This window comes from Microcebus murinus, chromosome 1 (genome assembly GCF_040939455.1).
Source record: "Microcebus murinus isolate Inina chromosome 1, M.murinus_Inina_mat1.0, whole genome shotgun sequence".
Lineage (NCBI taxonomy): Eukaryota > Metazoa > Chordata > Mammalia > Primates > Cheirogaleidae > Microcebus > Microcebus murinus.
Genome location: NC_134104.1, coordinates 161,916,809 through 161,944,791, shown reverse-complemented (window position 1 = coordinate 161,944,791; position 27,983 = coordinate 161,916,809). Strand labels below are relative to the sequence as shown.

Sequence of the window (27,983 nt, the reverse complement as noted above, 5' to 3'; positions counted from 1 at the left end):
AATTAAATTAAACTTGGATTAGGCATTTACCCCAAAGGTTCTCAAACCTGGCTGAATACCAGAATCACCTGGGGAACATTCTTGGGGTGTTGGGGGAGATTCTAGGCCTCATCCCAGCCCTGCTTAAGTGGGATTTCCAGGGGAAGGCCAGGAATTTTGAGTTTTTGAAAAAGCTGCCAGATCAGTGGTTGCTAGGGTTTGGGAGATGGCAGGGGTGGCATTTGACTACAGAGGGGCAGTACAAGGGGATTTGGGGGGGATGATGGGACTGTATGCTGATTGTGGTAGTGGTACACAGGTATATATATGTATATAAACGTGAAACATACACCAAAAAAGCCATCACTTTTACTGTGTGTAAATTTAAAAAAACATGCTGCTCGGCTAAAACTGACTTATGCAGGTACCAGATGAGGTGGCAGGTGGTGCCTGGTGACAGCTGGGGAGAATGTCCAGCAGAGAGAGAATGTTTCCTGGAATTGCAGAGGCCAGTGTAGACAGGTACGGGATTCTCCAAACTGTGATGTCCAGTGGAACTTTCTGTGACGATGGACATGTTCTTCCTGGCACTGTCCAATTCAGTAACCATTAACGGCTTGTGGCTATTGAGCACTTGAAATATAGCCAGGACGGCTGAGAAACTGAATTTTTAATTTTATTTAAACTTAGTTTAAATTTATTATTTATTTATTTATTTAGACAGAGTCTCGCTTTGTTGCCCAGGCTAGAGTGAGTGCCGTGGCATCAGCCTAGCTCATAGCAACCTCAAACTCCTGGGCTCAAGCAATCCTCCTGCCTCAGCCTCCCGAGTAGCTGGGACTACAGGCATGCGCCACCATGCCCGGCTAATTTTTTCTATATATGTTAGTTAGCCAATTAATTTCTTTCTATTTTTAGAAGAGATGGGGTCTCACTCTTGCTCAGGCTGGTTTTGAACTCCTGACCTTGAGCAATCCGCCCACCTCGGCCTCCTAGAGTGCTAGGATTACAGGCGTGAGCCACCTCGCCCGGCCTGAATCATAACTTCTTTAAAGAGGGTTTCCTTGTGTTGTCTGCACCATTGGTAACTTCAACCTAATGAGAAAAATGGAGCTTAATAAGCATTAAATGCCAACTCTTCCACTCTTGAACATGCAAACACATCTTGCTGCAGAGCTGTAGTCACTGTATTGATTTTATTTATTTATGGTTATTTTTTATTTACATTTGTTTTCCAAAGGTAATTCCATGTATTGATGTAGTTCACAGACATGTCACTTTTAGTGCCATATGATATTTTCATGTTGTGTGCTCCCTTCCCCTTTTTGCCAGCCCCCTTCCCCAACTGATGAGGCATTTGGGCTGTTTCCAGGTTCTTGCTGCTATTAACTGCTAGGAACATCTTCATACAGGTTGGCTCCCTGCCTGGCCCCCTTGCCATTTTGGTTTATTTCTTTAGCATAAATGTCCCAAAAGTGGAATTACTGAGTCAAAGGATTTGTAGTTGTTATTACAAAGATGTTTACCGGAAGTTGGTTGGGACGCTTTTTAATTGTGCTTCCTTTGTTTACCTGTGTTCCTACATGTTTGCAAGCTTGCCCTGTGCACTGACTAAGTCAATTTACTGGTAAGAATTGTATTTTGAGAAGAAGGTGGGTTTGATCCATAAACCCCAGCTCTACCATTTGCTACCATTTATTGTGACCTTGGGCAAATTTCTCTCTTGAGTCTATTTCTTCATCTGTAAAATGGGTTAGTAATGGTTCATCTCCCAGGGTTGTTTTGAGACTTATGTGAGATGCTGTCTTTGAAATATTTAGCTTTGTGCCTGGCCAAATATTATAATAACTGCTTAGGTGACTGGTGGTAGTCTTTGTTATAGCAGAATGTGTGTAATTTATTCTTCTATATCCTAAAAATATTGACATTTATCATTTTTATTTACTCTTTGTTATTTTGGTGGTACCTTATACTTGTTTGATTCTAGATTTATTAGGGAAGGACTGAATCTTTCTACCTGGTGATTTATCTTCAGAAAATATTTTAGTGCTTTTAAGTCTAGTAGTATTCAAGCTAGGTGTGGATGAAATGTTACTTAGTAGAGAGCATTAGGGAAGATGTTTAATGAATAAGGGTTTTAATATAAGAATTATTGGTTTGGTGCAATGGCTAACACCTGTAAGCTTAGTTCTTTGAGAGGCTGAAGTGGGAGGATTGCTTAACGTCATGAGTTCAGGACCAGCCTAAGCAACATAGTGGGACTCTATCCCTACAAAAATTTTTTTAAAAATTAGCCAGCATGGTGGCACATGCCTATAGTCCCAGCTACTTAGGAGGCTCAGGTAGGAGGATCACTTGAGCCCATGAGTTTGAGGTTTCAGAGAGCTATGATGATGTCACTGTACTTTAGCCCAGGCAACAGAGCTAGACACTGTCTTAAAAAACAAAACAAAACAAACCCCAGCATTTTCACACCTGTAATCCTAGCACTCTCGGAGGCTGAGGTAGGAGGATTGCTTGAGCTCAGGAGTTCAAGACCAGCCTGAGCAAGAGCGAGACCCCCGTCTCTACTATAAATAGAAAGAAATTAGCCAAACAACTAAAAACAGAAAAAATTAGCTGGGCACGGTGCCACATGTCTGTAGTCCCAGCTACCTGAGAGGCTGAGGCAAGAGGATTGCTTTAGCGCAGGAGTTTGAGGTTGCTGTGAGCTAGGCTGATGCTACAGCACTGTAGCCCAGGCAAGAGAGTGAGACTCTGCCTCAAAAAAAAAAAAACAAGAACAGCATTTTATGAAAATAGTTGTAGTTGAATCTAAGTATTATCATGGGGATGCTGTTGGTACCAATGATTTGTCCAACAAACCTTGGTGTATATATATGTATTTTCCAAGGTCAATTTTGGATTGATTACACATTTCCCATAAATAGAATATAAATTAATCATGTTTTATTGGAGTTTTTTAAAAATCCAGATCTTGGGCTAGAAGCCACTCTATGTAAGATGTTGATGTCAGTGTTATATGTGAGATGAAGACATCCCAGGTCCACTGACTGTTTGTGACTGTGGACAGTTAGGTTCCTCTGTCTGTTAGGTTCCTTACCTGTAAGGTAAGGAGACCTCTGGCTGTTAGGTTCCTTACCTGTAAAATGGATAGTCAGAATAGAATTATTCTTAAGACTTCAACTGTTGGCTTGGCATGGTGGCTCATGTCTGTAATCCCAGCACTTTGGGAGGCCTAGAGGGAAGGATCACTTGAGGTTAGGAGTTTGAGACCAGCCTGGGCAACATAGCAAGACCCCAACTCTAAAAGAAAAAAATTAGTTGGTCATGGTGGCATTTACCTGTAGTCCCAGCTACTTCGGAGGCTGAGACAGGAGGATTGCATAAACTCTGGAGTTCAAAGTTGCGATAAGCTGTGATCTAGCCTGGGCAACAAGCAAGACCTTGTCTCAAAAAACAAAACAAAAAAAGACCTAAACTATTTTTTTTGTTGTTGTTATTTTGAGACAGAATCTTATTCTGTTGCCCAGATTAGAGTGCCGTGGCGTCAGCCTAGCTCACAGCAACCTCAAACTCCTGGGCTCAGGCAGTCCTCCTGCCTTGGTCTCCTGAGTAGCTGGGACTACAGGCATGTGCCACCATGCCCAGCTAATTTTTTCTATGTATTTTTTTAGTTGTTTGGCTAATTTCTTTTTATTTTTAATAGAGACGGGGTTTCGCTTTTGCTAAGGGTGGTCTCGAACTCCTGAGCTCAAACGATCCTCCTGCTTTGGCCTCCTAGAGTGCTAGGATTACATAACTGTTATTTTTATTGAGGTAACTTGAACCTTTAGTTCAGAGGCTAAAATTATCTTATTCTACCTACTCCATGTCCTTACGTAGTTGACTACTTCTTTTGCCACATAGACTCCTGTCCCTTGCACCTGAGTGTCTGCTTTTGAGAAAAAACACCCAACCTGTGGCCATTGTTGCAACTATTTCTTTAATTAAAGGAAAGTATTTGTCCTCCACATAGATTTTGATTTTTTTTTTTTTAAAGTTGAGACTTAGCTTTATTTTTCACAAAGCATGGCCCGTCAGCTCAGCAGGTCCTGGTTGACATGCGGGTGCTGGCACATACATGGAGGTGCCCAGCATCTCCACCTGCCCTGTCCTTGTCACCTCAGGTGTGCTGGCCTCGAATGTTTACACAGCTGGAGGCCTCAAGCATCTCCCAGTTTTCAGCATTGACACTACTGTTAATGATTGATTTCAACCCATTTAGTCTTCTGGCCCCGGAGCTTTTAGGACCCAATCAATCACTGAATCCATAAACAAGGGCACAGCCTCAGGCTCCCCGGGAGCTCTGAATCACCATTAGAGTGTTGACAGCCCTCTAGGCCTGGACCTTTCTGACAGCTGGTCTGGGCTGGAGAGGATTGGGGTATTATGTGAGGTGGCAGCATAGGAAAGGCAGCCACAGATAAAAATTGATCGGAAATAAATAGTTTGATAGATAATCCGCATGTGGGTAGTTACATAACTGAGTAGTTAGTTCTCGATATCTCTCTAGCCCCATTTACACCAAGTTGTTAGCTTTCTGGGAACCCTAGAGACTAGAACAGTGAACACATACACACATCCCTACCCCTTCCTCACTTGTTTTTAAAAATGAGTCCTTCCTTCGGCCCCCAGTGTGCAGCAGATGAGAGTGCGGCCGCTCTGGTTGAAGGGAGGAGGAGGGCCCTGGCCAGTCCCTGTCCCACCTGCAGGCCCTTGCCCCTGCCCCAAGGAGCACCATACCTTGGGCTCCCCTCGGAGTCCAAGAACCTCATCCTGAGTAATCACCCACCTGTCCTGGTTGAAGTGGCATTGCTCTAGTGGGTCCCCTGGGGAGGCCCTAGATATGACAAGAACATTTCTGGGAGAGCCCTGTGAGGCTGGGGCTACCCTTGACACTGGCCCTAACTGCCAGGCTGTGGGCCATTTCCAGTCCTCGGCCTGAGCTCTGGCCCGCTCTTCCCCATCCATGGGAAGTTTGTCTTGCATGAAACCCGTCCCTGGTGCCAAAAAGGTTGGGGACCGCTGCCTTAACAGACCAGATTGAAGATCCTGGACTTAGAGAGAACGGCTAGGTGGCCTTAAAGGGACCAGCTAGAGAGAGAAGATAAAGGCAGAGACATGCTTTAAGAGGATGAGGTGACGGCTTGAGCTGGCATCCTCTGCTGGGCAGAAGAGGAGGAAGAATGCCTGATAGGCTACCAGAAAGAGGAACAACCGGAAGGTCTGTGACACAAGCTGGAGCAGGAAGAGGGGATGGGCGATTGGGGCAGAGGTCACCCATTCAGAGACCAAAAGGGCAGCCTCATGTGATAGCAGGGCCTTGAGCTCAAGGACCAACAAGGCTGACTTGACAAAGAGCCTTATCTCCAGGGTCACGCCCCTTGCAAGCTCAGCCTAGACAGGAGTGATGACCAGCTGTCCTGGGAACGGACTGGGCGGCTTTATACGGGCGCCTCTACCTGCAGCAGCTGCAGAGCAGTGTCTCCATCCTCCGCAGGAGGACTGAGATGTGCGAAGTGCGTGCAGCTTGTACCTCTGAATACTCTCGCCCCAAATAAAGTGTGGTTGCGGACACCTTCCCATCGCCTTTACCCAGTGCCCCATGACCTGGAGGTTTCTCTTCTGTGGCTTATGCCTCGAAAGCTGGGCTCGCTGGCCAGTCCTTTATGCTTGCAGAAGAAGCCTTTGAGGGTCTCCCAGTGCCACCAGCTGGTCACTCACTGAATGAACATTCATGTCCTTAGGTGGCAGGGGCTGGGCTGCTGCTATGAGGACGGGAGAGAGGGAAGGGAAGAAGAGGGTGTCGCCTTCCTGGAAGCCACTCATTGCTGGGAGCTCTTCCCCTCGTTATGCCCTGGGCTCATTGAAGCTTCAGCCACCTTCACAGAAAGCTCCTGGCTCTGGGTGAACATCTTGACACGGCTTTGTATCTGCGGAAACTGAAAAAGGAGATAAATGGCAGGGACTGTTTCCCCTATTCCAGTGTGCCTCCTGCCCCTATAGATACAGAAATACAAATGAGTGGCTTGAGTTATAATGCAGAGTTCCAGTTTGGAAGTTTGAAGCCACCACTTCCAGAAGATGCCCCCTCTCCCAGTCTTCACTCAGCTAACTCTAGAATGTCTCTTCCACCTAGATGTCACTGCCCTGGGCACATGGCCCCCTCCTAGCCCTGGACTCCCATGTCCTGGATTCTCTGTGAATAGGGCTGGATCACCCTAAGGAGTGCAGATACACACGTACAGGGCTTTTCGTTAAAGGGGTTTATGTGGGGTCAGCACTTTCTGGAACACGGGAGATTCGTGACTTGGCAGGTCTGTGTGTAAGCACAGCCTCCCAGCCCCCGCCTACTTCTGGTAGGGTCACTGGTAGCCTTGGGGACAGACTGATGGTCCTGGAGATGTTCTGACTCCCAGGAAGCAGTAGAAGGGCACTCCCAGGGCTGGTGGCTCTGATGGGGGCTCCCCGTTTTTACCCTCAGGGCATGGATGAGACTGGCCTTTGTCAAAATTGTCCAGGTAGAGTGGAAATAAGGTCGCTCTAGTACTGAGACAGTTGTGTGCCTGTGCAAACAAAACACTTAAAAAAAGGATCCCGCCCTGCCCCCATCCTGGTGTAAGGTGGCGGAAGGAAGCAGTGGCTGACAGCAGAGTTAAACAAACTTTAAGGTAGGTCAAATTTTTGACATACCATTTTCCTCTGCCATACCAGCAGCTGCTCTCTGCTTTGAAAGAGGGCTTAGCTGCTCATATAAACTTTGTTTTGTGATAATGTAAACTATTATTAGGATTATCTTTTTATTCATAATGTATACTTGACTCTCTGTCTAACTTATTTATGCTCTGTTTGAAACACTCATTTACCTTCAATACCCGGGAGCCAGCGCCAGCCCCTCTGAAAATGAAGGAAAACTTTTATAACAGACTGTTTAAATCTCTCTGTGGTTAAAAATGACTCTGGGAATGAAATCATTGGATTGAGGAAGCTTCAAATCTCAGCAAAGCTTCTAGGTTAAAACTGGGATGTGATGTTGACTAAACATTACAGTTAAAATTGTTTTTTTCTTTACTGAAGGTTTTGTTGCAAGGGTGATTGTGTTCATAAAGGAATGCTTGGTTCTCACCTGAGAATTTTTGACCTTCAGGGTGTCCTGCTTCCTCCCCCCATTTCATCACCATCTGCTGGAACTGTTTGCCAAGCCTCGGGCTGGTGGCCTGACTCGGGCTGGTGGCCTGTGGCAGCCATGCCCTGCCTCCCTGCCAAGAGGCGGAGGCTCTGCCTCAGGTGCACCTGCCTTGTTTGTCAGTGGAGAAAGGGCCAGTGTGCGGGCCAAGAAAATCCAATAAGCTTTTCAATTTTTAATAAAATGTCTCTCTCACCTTTTGTTTCTCCCTACACTCCTCCCTAAAAGAAAGAACAGACTGAATTTTTAAGTACATCTGGACACTGTTTTTTGTAAAACTCTTACCCTGAATTCCCAGAAGGAATGTATTTGCTCTCATTTTTCCAAGCAAAAACTGAAACGATTCCTTTGTTTATAAGTACTGTGCTTGCATATTTTAATAAAATAGCAGAGAGAGCAATTGCACTGATTGGAGAATCCTTAGCCAGGCAAAACATTGTCCTTTATGCCTCTCTTGAAGTCTTTGAGAGGTGCTAAAAAAGTTTATGGTTGGTCATTTTTGGTGGGGATGAGAAGGGGTGGAGTGGGGGCTCTGTGTGCCCCTCTTTGAAATTACTTTTCCTGCTTTCTGTGGCTGTAAGAGGAGTAATAGGTCTTGTCCGTCTCTTCTCTCTGCCAGGCGGTGCCCTCTTGGTGAGCACTGTGCAGATGACATCAGATGCCACTGCTCCAGATCTGAGAGCCCAAAGCATGGAAGATGGAATCCCTCTCTCCCTTATCAAATAGTGTTTGTTTTTCTCTGAGATGATTCTTCTAGAAGCCTACTGTTGCAAAGAAAATGAGGCTGATCTTTCATTAATACAAGCCTCCTAGGATTTGGCATGAAGTTCTTTTAGTATGGGGAGAATTGCAAGAAATTTAATGAGTATCAAGCTTTTAAAGATGAGATACAGAAGGATTTGCTGTTTTCCAGAACTTGTTAAAACGACATGGTTCTGTTCAAACTGGTGGTTGCAGAAGTTCTTCTTTTTTATGCTCTTAAAAATTATGTTTGGGAATTAAAGTTGTACTTTCAGAAAGACATCAATGTAGTATAGTTAAGTTATGAGGGCTGTGGCTCTGCTACTACCCAATAAATGTTCATTAGTAATAAGCACTTTTTTTTTTTTTTTGAGACAGAGTCTCACTCTGTTGCCCAGGCTAGAGTGAGTGCTGTGGCATCAGCCTAGCTCACAGCAACCTCAAACTCCTGGGCTCAAGCGATCCTGCTGCCTCAGCCTCCTGAGTAGCTGGGACTACAGGCATGCGCCACCATGCCCGGCCAATTTTTTCTATATACATTTTTAGTTGTCCAGCTAATTTGTTTCTATTTTTAGTAGAGACAGGGTCTCGCTCTTGCTCAGGCTGGTCTCAAACTCCTGACCTTGAGCAATTCTCCCACCTCAGACTCCCAGAGTGCTAGGATTACAGGCATGAGCCACTGCGCCTGGCCAGTGATGAGCATTTAACTATTGTAATAGTACACTTGATCTTAGCCATTGGCTAAGATCGATAACCAGCGTAACAGTTACTGCTTCCTGGAATGTTACCTTCCCTAGATCTGTTCTGGGTGTCTAGAGATAAACTCTAGAGGTATAATATTCCTGTAGGTCTCATCGCAGAGATTAATCAAATTTCAGCGATGACTACACTTTAGCTTTTCCTCTCTACTTTTGGGGAAGAAAGGTGTTAGCCATGACATCAACAGTGATCCCCTAAGCTTGTCAAGTGCTGTGGATGCACATCTGTTAAATGGTGGCAAGTGTTGGGTAATGTCCCAAATAGGCTCGTCTGAAAATTAATACTTTTTAGTGCCCTGATGCAGAAATTTACCATTTTCATGAGATTTGGACAAAAAGGGTTTACCTGCATGATACCTAATTTGGTAACTTTGAGTCATATTGATAATGTGCTAGCTAATCTTTTGAACTTTTATTTCTCTTTGAGTTCTGAGAAATTGCTAGTTATTCTGAACGCTAGCTCAGACCAGTTAGTTAGGAGGAGTATTTGGTTAAAAAAAAGATGACCTGATTTAGAACTAGTAGTTTAGTGTTGGTTGCCTCTAAATTTTCCAGATAGTGTTGTTTCAAAAACTACAAAAAGGTATTATTATTTTAACAGTGGATCAAACTGTAACGCGCTGAGCAGATCTTGAGGAGCAGAATGACTTGGGTTCCCTGTGTTCTTCTCCATAACACGGGAGACAGAAGGCTGTCCTGGCAGGACTGTGAGTTCTGAGTGCGGCTTTTCCTCCATCATGCTGCGCTCAGTACCCTCACACAGAAGCCTGACGGTGAACCAGTCTTTTCACTGCCTTTTCCCAGTACCCATGGCAGGTGTGTGTGTGAGTGTGTGTGTGTATGTTTAATGTTTTCATACATATGCAAAATTGTATTTAGACAGTCCTCATAATATGCTTTCTACTTTTCCTATAAAACCAGGGGATGAGTCTGAATAGCAACAAAAAACTTAGGAATTAACATGGAGGAGCTATTTTAAATGATTCATCAATATAATTATTTGCTCAGAGATTATATAATCAAAAGGGTGGTTTTCATGTTGAAAACATCCACCTGATATTCTTTTATGTGTAACCTATTTCATAGTCTACATTTTAATTCTATTTCATTTTCCTCCTACCTTACCAGCATTTTTCAATCTTCTTTTCCTCCTCATATGCCCTAACTATAGGTAGTCCCACAAAGCTCAGTTCCTGTTTTTTGTTATTTTTAATACCTTCTATTAATTTTTATGCTCCTATGAATTAGCCCATTTGTCTTTATGGTTCTGTAGCATGATTTCATGCATGACCTTCTGCCTTCTAAATGCTGCACCCACTCTCCAAATATATGGTATTATAGGAAGATCCTATAGTCACCTCACTTTCACTGTTTTTTTTTTTTTTTTCTGATTGCCCTTTAAAAAAAAGATACTCTTTCCCAAGTGTTCTCTTTATTGCCTTAAAATCACTATCTTCCAACTTCCCCAATCAGGAGCCTGCAAATCATCTTTGAACATTTCATTATCACATCTGTATTGCGCTTGTCACCAAGTCCTGTCATTTTTTTCCTTAAAAAGTCCTCTCAGACCTGTCCTTTCATCATTGTCCCTGCCACCGCCATCCCCATCACCTCATGTGTGGACTGCTGCAATTGCTTCCTGTCTGGTCTATCTAGCTGCAGTCTTCTACCTTCCTAATTCTTCTGCAGATGTGGCCCCAACACTGTTTTGTTATCATTACTCTCATGGGCTAGTTTCCTTTTTTTTTAATTGTAGTAAAATATATATAACATGAAATTTACCATTACATTTTTTTTAATTTGAAAAATTTTAAATTATTACAGGTACATAATAGTTGTGTATCTTTATATGGTTCATGTGATGTTTTTTTTTTTTTTGAGACAGAGTCTCACTTGTTGACCAGGCTAGAGTGAGTGCCGTGGCGTCAGCCTAGCTCACAGCAACCTCAAACTCCTGGGCTCAAGCAATCCTTCTGCCTCAGCCTCCCGAGTAGCTGGGACTACAGACATGTGCCACCATGCCCAGCTAATTTTCTATATATATTAGTTGGCCAATTAATTTCTTTCTATTTTTTTATAGTAGAGACGGGGTCTTGCTCTTGCTCAGGCTGGTTTCGAACTCCTGACCTCGAGCAATCCGCCCGCCTCAGCCTCCCAGAGTGCTAGGATTACAGGCATGAGCCACCACGCCCGGCTTCATGTGATGTTTTGATACAGGCATACAGTGTGAATTAATCAAATCAGGGTAATTGGGGTATCCATCACCTCAGGCATTTATCATTTCTTTGTGTTAGGAACATTCTGACTCTACTCTTTTAGTTATTTTTAAGTATACCCTAACATGTTGAGCATAGTCACTTGTGCTATCAAATATTGTTTATGCTGACTATATTTTTTGCACCCATTAACCATCCCCACTTTATCCTCCTCTCCCTGCTACCCTTCCCAACCTCTAGTAACTATCATTCTATTCTGTCTCTATGGGATAAATATTGTTTTTAATATTTAGCTTCCACATATAGGCAAGATCTGCCTTTTTGTTCTTGGCTTATTTCACTTGACATAATGTTCTGTAATTCCATCCATGTTGTTATAAATGGCAGGATTTCATTCTTTTTTTGGCTATATAATATTCCATGGTATATGTGCACCACGATTTCTTTATCCATTTGTCCACTGATGGGCACTTAGGTTGATTCCAAATCTTGGCTATTGTGAATAGTGCTGTAATAAACATGGGAGACAATTTTATCATTTTTAACCATTTTTTAAGTATACAGTTCAAAGGTATTGAGTAAATTCATAATTTTGTGCAACCATCACCATCCATTTCTAGAACTTTTTCATCATCCTAAATGGAAACTCCATACCCATTAAAAAGTAACTCTCATTCGGGCATGGTGGTTCATGCCCTGTAATCCTAGCACTCTGGGAGGCCAAGGTGGGAGGATTGCTTGAGGTCAGTTTCACGAGACCAGCCTCAGCAAGAGCGAGATCCTGTCTCTACTAAAAATAGAAAGAAATTAGCTAAGTATGGTGGCACACACCTGTAGTCCCAGCTACTCAGGAGGCTGAGGTGGGAGGATCGCTTGAGCCCAGGAGTTTGAGGTTGCTGTGAGCGAGGCTGACTCGCGGCACTTCTCTTCTCACGATCCCTGGCAAGCACCGTTCTACTTTTTGTCTCTATGAATTTAACTGTTCTAAATACCTCATATAAATGGAATCATGCAGCATCTATCCTTTTGTGCCAATGTAAGAGTTTTAAAGATTGTATTTAGTGATCCTAATCTGTAGGGATTTTCATGAAGGGCTGATAAAAGCTAACAAAGCACCTTTGCTTCTGAGTCTTCTCCTTACCTCTTCAGTATTTGGTGAGCTCTACCTGGGCCCATGCCACTGACTTCCCAAGTACAGACAGGAGAGTCAAGGTGTGCAAGAGCAACAAGGGAAAAGCAGTGAGACGCTGACAGGGCCTCTAGCCCTGGGCCTCTGTGGCACTCATCTCATAAAAGTTAGTGATGGTTTTATCACGGAGGGAAGATAGGCAACAATTAGAAGTGGGTGGTGACCAGGACTCACCTTTCTCCTTCCCTCTGTATTAGGGGCAGGGAATCAGGCCCACGAGACCCCAGCTTCATTCTTTTCTGTTTTGTCAGTGGCACCTCCGATCTGATCTCCAGGCTGTGGGGTTTAACTCATCCCTTTGATTCAATTCTCTGGTCCTTCTGGTTCATTCTTTGATGCTATTGTTTTATTGCCTCTTTCTTTTCGTCCCCCCGCCCTCCAGCCCATTGCCATCTTGGCCTGCATCAGAGACCCTTCCCCTGAGGGTCTCTGCCAAACCCAGGCTTGTATCGCACAGGTAAAGGCTCTCCGGGTTTTGCCCGGCTCCAGCACGTGCCGCCTGCAAAGCTGAGCCCACGTGTCCATCGCAGCCCTGTGGTGCCCATCTTTTCAGGCCAGCTGTGGGTGTCTAGCACAGAAGGATGAGGGCGTTAGTCAGACACTCCAGGGTTGCTGCGAGCGCTGGTTCAGGACGGCGGAGGAGTGCAGCCGTTCACGGGATGCTGAGCCCGCGCCGCGGCCGCCGGAGATGGTCCCGCCTGCCTCCCGGCCAGAGCGTCGCGCGCCTCCCCGCCAGAGCATCAGGCGCCTCCCGGCCAGAGCGTCGCGCGCCTCCCGGCCAGAGCGTCGCGCGCCTCCCCGCCAGAGCATCAGGCGCCTCCCCGCCAGAGCGTCAGGCGCCTCCCGGCCAGAGCGTCGCGCGCCTCCCCGCCAGAGCGTCGCGCGCCTCCCCGCCAGAGCGTCGCGCGCCTCCCGGCCAGAGCGTCAGGCGCCTCCCGGCCAGAGCGTCAGGCGCCTCCCGGCCAGAGCGTCAGGCGCCTCCCGGCCAGAGCGTCAGGCGCCTCCCGGCCAGAGCGTCAGGCGCCTCCCGGCCAGAGCGTCAGGCGCCTCCCCGCCAGAGCGTCAGGCGCCTCCCGGCCAGAGCGTCGCGCGCCTCCCGGCCAGAGCGTCAGGCGCCTCCCCGCCAGAGCGTCAGGCGCCTCCCGGCCAGAGCGTCGCGCGCTTCCCGGCCAGAGCGTCGCGCGCCTCCCCGCCAGAGCGTCGCGCGCCTCCCGGCCAGAGCGTCAGGCGCCTCCCAGCCAGAGCGTCGCGCGCCTCCCCGCCAGAGCGTCGCGCGCCTCCCGGCCAGAGCGTCAGGCGCCTCCCGGCCAGAGCGTCAGGCGCCTCCCGGCCAGAGCGTCGCGCGCCTCCCGGCCAGAGCGTCGCGCGCTTCCCGGCCAGAGCGTCAGGCGCCTCCCGGCCAGAGCGTCGCGCGCCTCCCAGCCAGAGCGTCGCGCGCCTCCCCGCCAGAGCGTCGCGCGCTTCCCGGCCAGAGCGTCAGGCGCCTCCCAGCCAGAGCGTCGCGCGCCTCCCCGGGTAGAGGCCTCCTCTGGGAAGACACTGCTCTGGCTGGCCTGGCGAGTCCAACTGTCTCTTCTCTGAAATTCTGTTACACTTAGAGCTCAGTCGCTTAGCTTACCACTTTCATCTTCTAAAGCTTGCAAAGCACGACCTTACCCACAGTAGTTTCATGTCTTTTGTCTTTGCTTTCCAACAGGAATTATAACCTCCTTCCTGTAGGCAGGGTCATCCCCAGCCTTATTCTCAATCACTCAAAATGGCCCTCCCAAGTACAAGAGCATATTTCAAGCTCTTGAGACATCTGGTTGATAAATCCTGGGACATTTGCTGAGGTTTTTCATGAATAAATGAGCAGGAGAGAAGCTCAAGCTACAGTTAACTGTTGATTTTGGACCAGGCTAGGCTTTTGAGGCAGAGATCATTTCTTCTCCTTTGATGCCTAGGCTACACATATATTGTGAGTCTAGTCACAAATGGAATGTACAGTTGTGGCCAGTGAATTGTTTCATCTCCTCAGCTTGTTCTGTAGAATCAACCCACACCGGTGTCTTCTCAGGCGCCGGCTGTGGGGACAGAGCCGGGTCCTCGCGGCTGTGGTGCGGTCACCGCGCAGGAGAGAGCAGGACTTTGCCAGTCTGCTTCCTGGATTTGCCAGTTTCCCTTTTAATTTTGCACAGTTCTGTTATTCACATGAGACTAGCCAACTAATCATAAAATCCCCTAAATTTATGTAAATTTAAAGAAGCATACAGGCTAAATTATAGTAATTTGGTTACCCTGCAGAACAGCATTTAGGGCACCCACATCGATAGACAACCTACTGGAATGCCTACCTGTGTGCACTGTGGAGTGGCCTTGTCCCTCATCTGTCCTGTCGCCTTTTCCAGGCACACGGCTGGCATCATAGCAGGTTTTACTACTTCCTAATAACGATGCTTTTCCTTTCCAAAGAATGGTGGGTGATTGGAGCTGCCTGGGCCCTTTGAAAGAATTTGGCCTAGTGGTCCCCTCACCTTATTAAACTCTTTTTGTTATTTCTCCCGGAAGGAACTGCATTTGTTGATAGCTGGTGGAGATTTATCAGAATAAATGATATATATGTATTAGGTTATAACTCCTGTCAAGTGGGGGGTTCATGCGATGCATGCAACAGAGTGGAAGAGTCTTAGTCTTCAAAATAATTGGGGAAGGAGAGTGGGAGAATTTTCCTATTCTTTTTATACTTAATTTTTTTTTTGCCTTGAACTTGTATTTATAAAAGTAATAAAGCCTTCTTCCAATGAAAAGCCTATAGTTCTAGAAATGTGATAACCCACTCTTAAGGAATCTGTTTGAGAAGTACCACTGAGTCCTACCCCATCATGGGGAGTTAGGGAAGCTCAGGCAGGAAATGGCACATGCCGGCCTGGCCCCCTGGCCTCCCCCCAGCCTCCTGCCTGTGGGCTGCTCCCCTCAGCACTTGCCGGCCCCCTGGCCGCTTCGCCTCACGTTGACCCGCTCCCTGTTCTTAGTTCGAAATCATTTTAGCGGGAACTTTTGGACTGTCCTTTTTTTTCTTTTAAATATTTAATCACTGCTTTTAATCTTTCTGGTAAGCTTCTGCTTCATGCTGACGTCATGACAAATGTTAAAGGCTTTTAATTTATTTCCACCATATTGCTTTGATTTTATAAACATTTCTCCATGGGGAGCCTAGTGAAGGGGACACGACACACACGGGCTTCTTCCTGTTGACAGGTGAAGGAAGAAGGTTGTGTGTGCCGTTTGCGTGCCTCAGCCTTACAGGAGAGGAACAGGAACTCAATACCAGGGATACTTCACTAGGGAGGAAATATGCTCCTACCTGTTGTTCCATTTGCCTTGTCTGCCTCATGATGAAATTGCCTCTTTTTTTTTTTTTTTGAGACAGAGTCTCACTTTCTTGCCTGGGCTAGAGTGCCGTGGCGTCAGCCTAGCTCACAGCAACCTCAAACTCCTGGGCTCAAGCAATCCTCCTGCCTCAGCCTCCCGAGTAGCTGGGACTACAGGCATGCACCACCATGCCCGGCTCATTTTTTCTATATATTTTTAGTTGGCCAATTAATTTCTTTCTATTTTTAGTAGAGACGGGGTCTCACTCTTGTTCAGGCTGGTTTCAAACTCCTGACCTTGAGCAATCCTTCCACCTCAGCCTCCCAGAGTGCTAGGATTACAGGAGTGAGCCACCGCACCTGGCCACAAATTTGCTTTGCATTAATAACTGACCTCTCTGTACCAATCCATGCCAGAAACCCTTGGACGAGGAGTGCAGGGAGACCTTAATTCCTGGGAGTGCTGCACTGCCTCTGTTACCCACAAGGAACATTTATCTAAATCTAAACTCCACCAAGACATTGATATTTCATTTTTACATCATTCTTCACCCTCCTTCTCAGAATGACATCTCAGCTCTTCAAGGAAATTAAAACAAAGCTGAATACTTCTTGGAAAGTGTTATTTACTGGCCCAAATGTTACACAGTGATTTAATTGGTGTGTCATTGTGTGTGTTTACATGTGTGTGTGTGCTTTAATGGGAATTCCATGTGGTATCATTGGGAAATTAGGAAAGAGTTTTGTAGATTTGTTGCTTATAGTTTAAGGGCAGACTGCTGGCTTACATCCAAGAAGTCAGGAGATGTAAAGTTACAAGGGTCATTAGTGTTTGAATATATCCTTCTGATTGCCTAGTATTTTTTTTTTTTTTTTTGAGACAGAGTCTCACTTTGTTGCCCAGGCTAGAGTGAGGGCCTTGGCGTCAGCCTAGCTCACAGCAACCTCAAACTCCTGGGCGCAAGCGATTCTGCTGCCTCAGCCTCCCGAGTAGCTGGGACTACAGGCATGCACCACCATGCCCGGCTAATTTTTTCTATATATATTAGTTGGCCAATTAATTTCTTTTTGTTTATAGTAGAGACAGGGTCTCGCTCTTGCTCAGGCTGGTTTCGAACTCCTGACCTTGAGCAATCCGCCCGCTTCGGCCTCCCAGATTGCCTAGTATTTTAAAATTAGTTTGGCAAAAAGGTAAAAGTCAGAACCAGTAGTGAAATTTTTTTACCTTTTGAAACTTGTAATGTTCATCAAAATAAACTTGTGGGAGACTTGGCATCACAGAAGTGAAGGTGGCCTTGCTTTACACCAGCATTTTAGGTTTGAAACTGAATGAGTTTTGCTGTGGCTAGAGTGGAAGTCAAAGCCATAGACTACTCTTCATTTTGGAAAGTTGGAGTTTAGATTATAATCCATAATGTTAGAGCGGGAAACCGTAGGACCACAGAACAAAGAGACAGGGTCACTGAGGCTGAAATCATCAAAAGGAGTTTTATTGACTAGCTCGAGCTAGGGTCCGAGTCCTAGAGCACCGATATGGTGGCCTCTATTGGGACAAAGACCTGGCGCACTGTGGGACGGAGCCCTTTATGCCCTAGGTGCAGAACCTGTCCACGCGCTTGCCCTTTACATTGATTGGTTGGTCCCTTGTGGCCACGCGCTTGCCCTTTACATTGATTGGTTGGCCCCTTGTGGCTACCAGCTTGCCTTTTACATTGATTGGTTGGCCCCTTGTGCCCATGTGCTTGCCCTTTTGTTTCATCCCAAAATTTACTGTGATCAGCCCGCTTAGCCCAACTTCCTAAAAACAAGCAATATACATAAGCTAAAAGAAAGCACTTAGCCTGAGGCTTCACAATAGTGGCTCTTGAGCAAATATTTTAAAATATATCCAAAACCTAACCCAATTTTGTGTGTAGATTACAAACACCAGATTCTGCAAAGGAAGTTGAGCAGGAGTGGGAAAAATCAGTTGTGTTTTTTCATCTCCTGAATAACATGAGTATTTTCCTCCACATTCAGTGATGAAAAAAAAAAAAGGAATAAGAATTAGCTACATTGTAGTTAACTTTTTTTTAGCTTGACTCAGGGAAACTGACTTGACTGCAGACATGAATATTGTCATCTGGGATCTGAAAAGTGAGGGACACCTCTCTCTTAATGGGCTCATGTGTTTAACAGCATAAATGTTTGCCTTTTATGTTGCTGCTTTGTAAAGTTCAGGAGTCCCAACATCTTGAACAAAGTGTTCAATTACTGAGTTGTAACAAATACTGCCTATAAAGGATTACAGTTGGGTGGCATTAATCCAAGAGTCTATTTAAAACAGAGTTTACCTTAACCACTTACCTCCCCCATTTGAATTTTGTTTTTAATCACCCAAAGTAAAACTGGTTTCTCTCATTCAATAGACCTGGTTTTAAGCTGTCAAGCTATTGTGGAAACAAGGTTGGGGGGGCAGCTACATGGGTTTCCGTAGTTCAAAACCCCCCTGAAACACTGTGTGCAAATGCGTGTGTGTGCAAATTCTCAAACATCTGTGCCCCCAGATAAAAAGCTGAGACTCTCTGTAATGAGGAATAAATGAGAGGATTTTAGTGATTTGGGCCCTGGAAGTGATAACTATTGCTGAGAGAAGGATGATGATGGTAGTGTTACAGCGGGTGGTCCCAAGGACAAACCGAGTGGCAAAGGGAGAGTCGGGGAAAGTTTATTCGGAGGGCTCAAGGGGATCTCACCACCAAAGTCTGAGCCCTGTCTACCCAATTTTTCGCACTTTTATTAAGTCGAGGGGTGGGATACCAGGTGACTAATGCCCGCCAGGTAATAGGTTAATATGATGTTGATGTACCAGGTAACAGGTTCAGTGTTATGCTGATGTGCCAGGTAATAGGTTAGTGTCATGCTGATGCGGGTCTTCCGTGAGGGGTGCGGGTCTCTGGTGGCTGATGCGCCACTAAGTAATAGATGGGGCTTTTCCCTATCAGTAGGATTGCAGCTATATAGCACCTCACACATTTGCCTCATTTTCAGATCTGACCAGTGTTTGTCTGAATCCCTGTAGCTGTCACTCAAACCTGCATCTTGAGGCTGTGAGCACACGTGAATGCACTGCGCCTGGCTGAGCACTTGCACCTTTGCTCATTTCACCCTAGTCAGTGCAGGAGAAGTGACTCGGCCCTGGTACCCAGTGCACATTCACCAAGTGAGGTGTGTGCTTGCCGTGCAGGGCTCCGTGAGACCAGGTTTGCAGGCCCTTTCTGCAGAAAGGCAGTGCCACTCTGTCCTTACTCAGCACTGAGACTTGCTGTTTCCCCCAAGTGACTCACAGTCCACGGCTGGGGAGAACCAAGACAGTTGAGAGTTGCCCCAGGGTGGTGGGCTGGAAGAACGCTGCCGCGGGAGGAGGCTGGCAGGGTGGGGGAGAAGCAGCTTGTTCACTTGCTTGTTAACATTCGAGGGTCTCTGCCTAAGGAAGTGGAATGGCCTGCCCCGTCAGCAGGCGATTGCCCCAGGAGGCCCCATTGTGCACAAGGAGGCAGACACTAATGATGTTAGTGAGGGGACAAAGGCGGCGGCCGGAAGGGCCTAATTGCTGTGTCCAGCTCCAGGCAGCCAGCCCGAGCTGGAGGGGCCAGGCAAGACCACTAAGTGTTAACACCTGGAGCGGCGCTGCTGACTGCCTGTTTTTTTCCCTTTCTTCTCTTTTTTGGCTGTTTGGCTGGGTGTGTGCACACTCAACACACAAGCACTCACAGACCCTGGCTGCACCGCTGGAGGACACTTCGGGATGTGGTATCTGGGAGACTAGATGGAAACGGTTGATCAGGAGGTCACACTGTTATTGTTCAATGTCACTCTTGAACCAGGGCAGGGCCTTTGGTGACTGTTGCTTCATCTCTGGGTTGGCTGGTTCCCTTCCTCTCCTCCAGGAAGTCTTCTGGGAAAGGCCAGACCTTGCAGAGAGAAGCAGCTATATATTGGAAGGGTCACTCTGGCTTTAGCTTGGAATATTCTAGTTAGAATTTACAGGAGAATGCTCCCCAGGAACAGAAAGATGAGGTTTTAACCAGCTGGGGGCCGGGCGAGGTGCCTCATGCTTGTAATCCTAGCACTTTGGGAGGCTGAGGTGGGAGAATTGCTCAAGGTCAGGAGTTTGAGGTCAGCCTGAGCAAGAGCAAGACCCCGTCTCTACTAAAAATAGAAATTAATTGGCCAATTAAAAATGTATAGAAAAAAATTAGCCAGGCATGGTAGCACATGCCTGTAGTTCCAGCTACTCAGGAGGCTGAGGCAGGAGGATCGCTTGAGCCCGGGAGATTGAGGTTGCTGTGAGCTAGGCTGACGCCACGACACTCACTCTAGCCTGGGCAACAGGGTGAGACTCTGTCTCAAAAAAATAAAATAAATCAGCTGGGGTCCTAGGGAGGTGGGAATATGGCAGGACAAGGGGTGGTGGGGGCATCTGCCAGCACCTGGGGGAGGCTGTGGTGTGTATTGGAGTCCACATGGGCAGGGAGGGCGTCAGTGGGGGACTGCATCCCAGGGGAGTGCAGAAGCCAAGATGCACCCCTTCATTTCTAAGTGAGATCTCTGGATTCTTTGTGTCTAAAATAGCTTTGCACCTGGGCCTGTGAAGCCCTTAGAGCCCCTTGGGTGGCCTTCAGGAGCTCTGGGAACACCCCACCCCAAAATTGTGTAAGAAATGTTTCCGAGGGAAATTGGGTAAGGAATGTTTTTCAAAGGATCCTCCCCAGATGGTTCTAGGAACCTGTCCCCTTAACAACAACAGGTTGGTCAATAATTGAAAGTGAAGGTGCCCTGCCTTGGCCAGTAGCTCTGCAGTGGTGGGATTAGAAAGTTCAGTTCCTGCAAGAATGAGGCTGAGCCTGGAGTGTTCCTGTGGGCCACCAATGGCAGGCAACTTTCTTCCTTTTTTTTTTTTTTCTGACACAGAGTCTCGCTTTGTTGCCCAGGCTAGAGTGAGTGCCATGGCATCAGCCTAGCTCACAGCAACCTCACACTACAGGGCTCAAGCGATCCTGCTGCCTCAGCCTCCTGAGTAGCTGGGACTACAGGCATGTGCCACCATGCCTGGCTAATTTTTTTGTATATATATTAGTTGGCCAATTAATTTATTTCTATTTATAGTAGAGATGGGGTCTCGCTCTTGCTCAGGCTGGTTTCGAACTCCTGACCTCGAGCAATCTGGCTGCCTGGGCCTCCCAGAGAGCTAGGATTACAGGCGTGAGCCCCCGCACTCGGCCAGGCAACTTTGAGCATAGGTTGACTCACTTGAATTTTTTTAGCTAGAGAACAGGAGAGTTTAAAAAGGATACTTGAAGCTTGTCTCCTTCCTAGAGAAAGGGGCAAAGCTGCAAATTTTGAAAAAGGGTGGAATGCTGACTTGCTGCTTCCCACTCTTATGTTAAGGAGGTTTTCTGTCCAAGACCACCATGTGGACAGAGGTAGCTGGCTGACTGAAGAGTCGCCTTGTTTTCTGGCATATCCTGTAATGTTTCCATTAGCATTGAAACTTCAAAGAGCTAATTTCCAAATATGTGAAATCCACCTTGAGGGAAAGATGGGTGTGGGGCTTGCGGGGGGGGGGGGGGGGGCCCTGTGGGGTGGAGTAACGTGAATCCTCAGGGCAACATCACAACCCCCATTTCTGCAGGCATTTGTGCTGTAAAAGCAGAATTCCAGATGTGACACAGTGTTTGGAGACTCTGTCCTGGGGCCTCGGAAACGGTGGTAGTTAAAGTGGGCACAATTCCGTGCATGGCTCTCTGTGTGGTCCTAAGGCTTTTTATTAGTAGTTGTGTTTTAATCTGAACATTTCCTCCAGTTTAGGCATAACAATCCCGTTTATAGCTTTAAGTTTTCCTCTATTGTCTAATCACTATTTTGCCATCGTTAGGAAGAGACTTTCTTAGGCTTCTGGAGCGAAGTCTTTGTAACGGTTCCTTTCATAGCGATGTGCTGGGTGGGTATTTGGGTGGGTGGTTGTTAGCTCCCCTTTGTGCCCAGTATTTACACAAAGCCTGTTAATCTGCATCGCAGTTGTCTGTGCGTGCCTTCCAGGCTACAGAGGGCTGACTGTTACCTTAGAGGTCTGCGCTCCTGACTTGGGTTCTGGCTCGGGGAGGCGTGGGGGAGGAGGGAAAGCCTGCCTCTCCGTCTGGCGTGTTTGTAGCCTGCCTTTGACGTTTTCAGAATCGGGAAAGTGGAGCAATCCTGTCTATTTGCGAGTATCAGCCGAGGGAGAACATGCAGCCTGGATCCTTCACGGAGCAATTGCAAAAAGTACCAGGGGTTTTGCTTTGTGAAAACAGAAGGAGGCTGTGGAACTTTGTTTCGTTTTTAGACACAGGAAGAAAGTCAGCTTTTGTGTATATAGGGGTGTGTGTGTTGCTGTCTCTGGGCTTTAACTGCACAAGTATGTTCCAGCAGCAAAACAATAAGAAAATCACAAAGTCAGTAGTGGGGAAGGAGATTTTAAAACATTTGACATTCCGTGTAGGCCACTGTCATTTAGAGAAGTTGCTGTCTGAAAAACAACTCATGTAAATGTCCTAACACATCTTTATCTTTAATGAATGGCTTGCGGGGTAGGTGGAGGGGTGGGCTAGTGAAAAGAAACTTGGATGAACACTGAAGCTTTCAGTTTGATAAGCAGGACACATGGTAACTTGGCATAGGTGGGCTCCACATTAGACCTCAGAAACAATTGTCCCTTCAGCTTTCCTTTGGGGAGCATGAAATTAGGAACATGTGTGTGCTGATTAGCAACATGTCAGAGATGAATCATTATTATGGCTTTGGTCTGGTGCACAGGCCATGCTCTGGAGTAGTGATTTCCTACCTCCCAGAGCAAATCTCTTTAAGTAGCTTAAGATCACTGGGTCTTTCTGGGCCGATGTGGAAATTGCTGGTGGGAACCCAGCAGCACTCCACCCCTAAGCTTGTGTTCCTTGCTGCACATCCAACGCCTCACCTTTCCAAGGCATCCTTCATTTCTGAAGTTGGTTGGAGAGGAGAGAAAGAGAGAGAGAGAGAATGAGAATGAGACAACGAGAATAGCTCCTGGGAATGTGGAGGGAATATCTTGAATAGGTCCAGGCCCAGGCTGGCTCTGTGATTTATTTTCCTTATGTTTTGGGTAAGCCAGCATTCTCCTCAGCTTACATCATCTCGGGCTTCTCTGCCTTTGCTGACTTTTTTTTTCCCAAAGGTTTGAACTGAAGTAAGTGAGGTCTGTCTTTGCTCATGGAATCACCTGAACTGGTGCAGTCAAGGGCTGCAGCTTCTGCCTCCTCCCTTCCCACGTCCATTGGTCATTGGCAAAGGTGTTAGTCCTATTGTACACTTTAAGCCTCACAGAGCTGTCTGCTATAATATCTTTTTTTTTTTTTTTTTTGAGACAGAGTCTCACTTTGTTGCCCAGGCTAGAGTGAGTGCCGTGGCGTCAGCCTAGCTCACAGCAACCTCACACTACAGGGCTCAAATGATCCTCCTGCCTCAGCCTCCCAAGTAGCTGGGACTACAGGCATGCGCCACCATGCCCGGCTAATTTTTTCTATATATATTAGTTGGCCAATTAATTTCTTTCTATTTATAGTAGAGACGGGGTCTTGCCCTTGCTCAGGCTGGTTTCGAACTCCTCACCTTGAGCAATCCGCCCGCCTCAGCCTCCCAGAGTGCTAGGATTACAGGCGTGAGCCACCGCGCCCGGCCTATAATATCTTTTTATCTTATTAACACACTGGAAACTCAAGATGGAGAAAATGTTATGGATAAGTAGAAAATATAACTTGGCCTTGGTTTTAGGCAGTTACTAGGTGTACCTTTTAAAAACCCATCCTCTCATGCAACCAGCCTGTTAAATGTAAAAAAAAAATAAAATAAAAAAAATAAAATAAAATAAAATAAAAGGCCGGGCGCGGTGGCTCAAGCCTGTAATCCTAGCTCTCTGGGAGGCCGAGGCGGGCGGATTGCTCGAGGTCAGGAGTTCGAAACCAGCCTGAGCAAGAGCGAGACCCCGTCTCTACTATAAATAGAAAGAAATTAATTGGCCAACTAATATATACAAAAAATTAGCCGGGCATGGTGGCACATGCCTGTAGTCCCAGCTACTTGGGAGGCTGAGGCAGGAGGATCCCTTGAGCCCAGGAGTTTGAGGTTGCTGTGAGCTAGGCTGACGCCACGGCACTCACTCTAGCCTGGGCAACAAAGCGAGACTCTGTCTCAAAAAAAAAAAAATAAAAAAAATAAAAAAATAAAATAAAATAAAAACCCATCCTCTCAGTTCTTTCTGATGGATGTTTTTATTTAAACTTTCACCCAAACTCTGTTTACTAAAACATTACTGGCTTTCTGGAAGTTCCTTAATTGATTTGAAAGCAGTCGTGTGTAGGCCTCACCATTTGGCCTTCTATATTTAGCACAGTTCTTTTCAAAATGCATTTTTTCAAAATGGCAGTTCAGCTGTCTTAGAGGTAAGTTGGAAATATTGCTCTGGGAAGTTGGTGTCTTCACATGGCTTAGAATCCCCAAGAGCCCTCAGGAAATTGGCTGTCTGGTCACCCTGGCGGCTGCTCCTGGCAGCTGCATGTGGGTTCCGCTCCTCGCCATCTTTGCGTCAGGCCTTTGCTGCTTTTGCCATATGGCTGGAGCATGGTGGGTTTTTGCTTTTTGAATTTTATTCCTTTAGAGCACTTAAGGGTTATCCTCTCCTCCCTTCCTGAGTAAAAGATGTTTTCCCCATTATGTTCCCATTTGCTGCTTCGGTCCCTGCTGGTCCCTGCTGACCACAGAGCGCCAACCAAAGGAATTTCATAGCGGAGCTCCAGGCCCCTGGAGCTTGCTTCTAGCCGCTTGGAACAAATTAAAAGCTACCGTTAGTGCAGCAAATGGGGGTGGTTAATTAACTAAGAATGTGGCACCCTGAGGCTACAGCTTTGGCATTTATAGTTTTTAAGTAAGAGGCAACAAACAAGTATTTTTCATCATCAGCTCATTAAATATCAAAATGGTGTAGTAGCTAAAAGCTTGGGATTGTTTCCTGAAGAACATTTTACGAAGCTGTTGACCAATTCTGTTAGTTGCCTTATCTGTTTTCTCTTAGTGCTGGCCCTGAAAATCACTGTGTGGCACCAAGCTGGGTTCTTGGTGTGTATTACCTGGCTTATAATGATGCATTCATTTACTCAGGCAGAAAACGAATGCTTATCAAGGGCTGACTGTGTGCAGGCCCAGGACCATGGGGTAGGGCTTTTGGAGGCTGCCCTCCTGGCAGTCTGTCTTCAGCCTCTCCTCCTCTAAGCCAACTTGTACACTTACCAGAAAGAGAGCTACTGGACCACCCAGTTCCCACTGTGACTATCAGTAGAACACCCCCTACTCTGGTGGTCAGTGCCTTCTGCCGCTTTGCCCTGACCTGGCTGTCTGCCTCGTCTCCCCAGTCCTCTGGAGTTCCGGGTGCTGGAGACAGACCATCCCTGGACATGCACCTCCCGAAAGCTTTCTCGGGTCTCCCTCATCATCTCCTTGGGACTTGCCCTGCAGGAGGACTCCCACCTTGTTTGTTGAGGCAGAGTCATCTCAGGAAGGATGACACACATGTTTCTGAGTTTATTATGGGTCAGATGCTGTGCAAGTACTTGATAAATATCGTATCTCGCAGCCCCCACACCAGTCCTTTCCAGAAAGTTTTATTCAAACACTTTATAGCTCAGGATGGTTCAGAAACTTGCCCAAGATCACACAGCTGGAAAGGGGGTGATTTGGACACACATCTGTGGAACTCCAAAACCCATTTTCTTAACCATTCCTCTACTGCTGATAAGCCCAGGCCAGCCCACAGAAGCCTGTTTCGGGGGTGGCAGACTCTCAAGCTACAGCTCTGATGGATCAGCGTCTGCATGAAGCTGGGGCTGGGGGAAAGTGCAGGGACAAGCCATCAGTTCTGGGTGTGCGTGACATCGAAATCTATTAATATTTCATCCACTTTGCAGCTGAAATTATATAAGTATATACTAGCTTTCACTGGGAGGCCGAGGCAGGCGATCACTCAAGGTCAGAAGTTCGAAACCAGCCCCAGCAAGAGCGAGACCCCATCTCTACTAAAAATAGAAAGAAATTAATTGGCCAACTAAAAATATATAGAAAAAATTAGCCGGGCATGGTGGCGCATGCCTGTAGTCCCAGCTACTTGGGAGGCTGAGGCAGGAGGATCGCTTGAGCCCAGGAGTTTGAGGTTGCCGTGAGCTAGGCTGATGCCACAGCACTCTAGTCCGGGCAACAGAGTGGGACTCTGTCTCAAAAAAAAAAAAAGAGAAGACAATGCCTAAACTAGGCATTCTTGGAAGGCCAGGGATTGATCTGAGATTTATCTGTATGTCTTGAGTGTGATCCATGTGGCTAGTTACTCTTTGAAAGGATGAACATCATGCTACTTCATTCCACAATGGCAGGGACAGTGGCTGTTTTGTTTGCCACATAGCATAATTTGTCTAGCTCATAATATTAATAGATGGTAAGTGAGTTTATATCCTGGGGATTTGTAAGGGAGCAGAAGGGTATCGTTTAGAGGTCTTGAGCTTTGGTCTTGGGCGGAGACCAAAGGTTGTAGGGGATTGGATTGTCTTCTTCTTGGTCTCCCGCCTGGTTGTATTACTCTGGTCTTCGCCATTTGGAGGTTGGACAGCCTCTAGTTGCACAGACTGTGACCTTGTCCCTAAGGAGTTATGGACACTCCCAGGATTTTAATAAGGTAACAATACATTCCAAAGTGTTTCAGTTCAGGTGAGGAATTCTGTAATCTTGTGTATGTGGGGAAGAGAGGATGGAAGAGGAAAGCTGGAGAAGGAAGGTGAACTAGGAAGAAAGGGAGCCCCAGTAGATCGTGGGCTGGTGTGCCATGTTGATTTAGGTTTTGTGTTGCTGCTTATTCCTCACTTTAGAGCAGTGGTCCCCAACCTTTTTGGCACCAGGGACCGGTTTCATGGAAGGCAATTTTTCCACAGACTGGGGGTAGAGGAGTACAGAGCTCAGGTGGTGATGCACGTCCCATTTCTTATTGGGCCATGGGCCAGTACTGGGCCAGGACCTGGGTATTGGGAACTGCAGCTTTGGAGAGAGAGAGAGAGAGCATGTGTGTGTGTGTCCATGTGCCCCTTTCTGCACAGCTGTGCTTTCCCAAGGCCCATGTACATCTGAGCTAAGGGATATAGTTTCAGTGGGCATGCCTGGCTTGAGGATAAGCAGTGTGAACATGCCTGAGCATCTGGATGTGATGGGGTTGTGGTCTGAAACTCTGGGCTCCATCAGAAGTGTTCTGCACCTCGTGTCTCAGTGTAACAATTGCCCATTAAATACCAGGCTGCCAGCATATGGCTTTCCCCAACATCCTCCTTGTTAAGTGGAAACTTAAGCTGTGTGGTTAGGATATTTTCACATCATTTAGCATTTCAGAATTAACACATTTTGGAGAATTCTGCAATTAATACAGCACATTTGCAGATTATTTCAGAAACAGATAAATCAGACTCAGTTGATCTGTAGCTGCTCTTTCCCTTGATGGGTAAATGGTGGGTTAGGAAAAGGCTGGCCACCGAGAGGAATTCGGTGCCCCCCGTGGTGCTGTGATGAAAGTGGGAAGTCTGGCGGAGTTGTTAGCCCTGCTGTAAAGGGTGCAGATGACTAATGGCCACATCACCAAGAGTTAAGAGTTAGACCTTTTAAAGTCTTTTTTCTTTTATGACCCACCCTATGTATTCCAGGCATAGGTATGGCTGCAGTGAAGAATTTTCTCATTAAAAGTAATGGCTTATTCCCAAACTAGTTCCCAGTCTTGGAATGAGAAACTGGTTTCCTTAGACTGGAGGAATTGCCGATCTGTCTTGGCTTAATAGAGCTTGCAGATGAGGGCGTCTGGAGTAGGCAAATTTTATAACCAATCAGTGCTCAATGTAGATCTAACTGGAAGGGCTCCAGCTGGCAGCTCTTGGTCCCTCTCCCAAGTTTACTGTTAATGAATTATTATTATTATTATTTAACCGCTAAAGAGAATAGCCTGCTTCTCTTGTCTTAGGGAAGTGGACACTCATGATCCTGGTGGCCTGGCAGTTAGAAATTTCTGGGCTGGAGGGAGTTTGATGTCAGAGGGCCATGGGTGGGCAGAAAGAGTGGTGGGTGATGTTCAGGCACGGGCATGACCCTGGGTCTCAGCAATTCTACGTGCATTTGCACACCGTAGGGATCTGTAGTGGAAAAGCAAATTGGCTTCACTTCGCATCATGTTCTCTTGTTTTCCCACAGGGAATGGGGCTGGCCAGCAGAAGCAGCGGGCTGCACAACATCACCTTCAGATATGACAGTAAGTCACGGGCTCGCCTGCTGAAGAATGGAGCCGTTTCAGTGACCTAAGGCTTCTTACACAGTCATGCTTAGTCAAGGACACTGCAGGTCTGGGGGTTGAGGAATTTTCTGAACCTGTTCAGGTTTGTCAACAGAGCTAAAACA

At 46.6% G+C, this 27,983-nt stretch overlaps 1 protein-coding gene across 4 annotated transcripts in view; it reads left to right on the top strand.

The window, feature by feature from the left end:
- The window catches only part of IL17RD (interleukin 17 receptor D), a 69,259-nt gene that overhangs the window by 14,264 nt on the left and 27,012 nt on the right, over positions 1-27,983 (top strand). For 2 of the 4 annotated variants that reach the window (XM_012765627.3, XM_012765626.3), the window contains exon 1: positions 23,406-27,837. In XM_012765627.3, coding sequence (XP_012621081.2) covers positions 27,630-27,837 — 208 coding nt within the window. In that variant the 5' untranslated portion in view covers positions 23,406-27,629. Of the gene's footprint in view, positions 1-23,404; positions 27,838-27,983 lie in introns of those variants that run through there. The other 2 variants (XM_012765628.3, XM_076008816.1) reach the window with 2 other exon arrangements.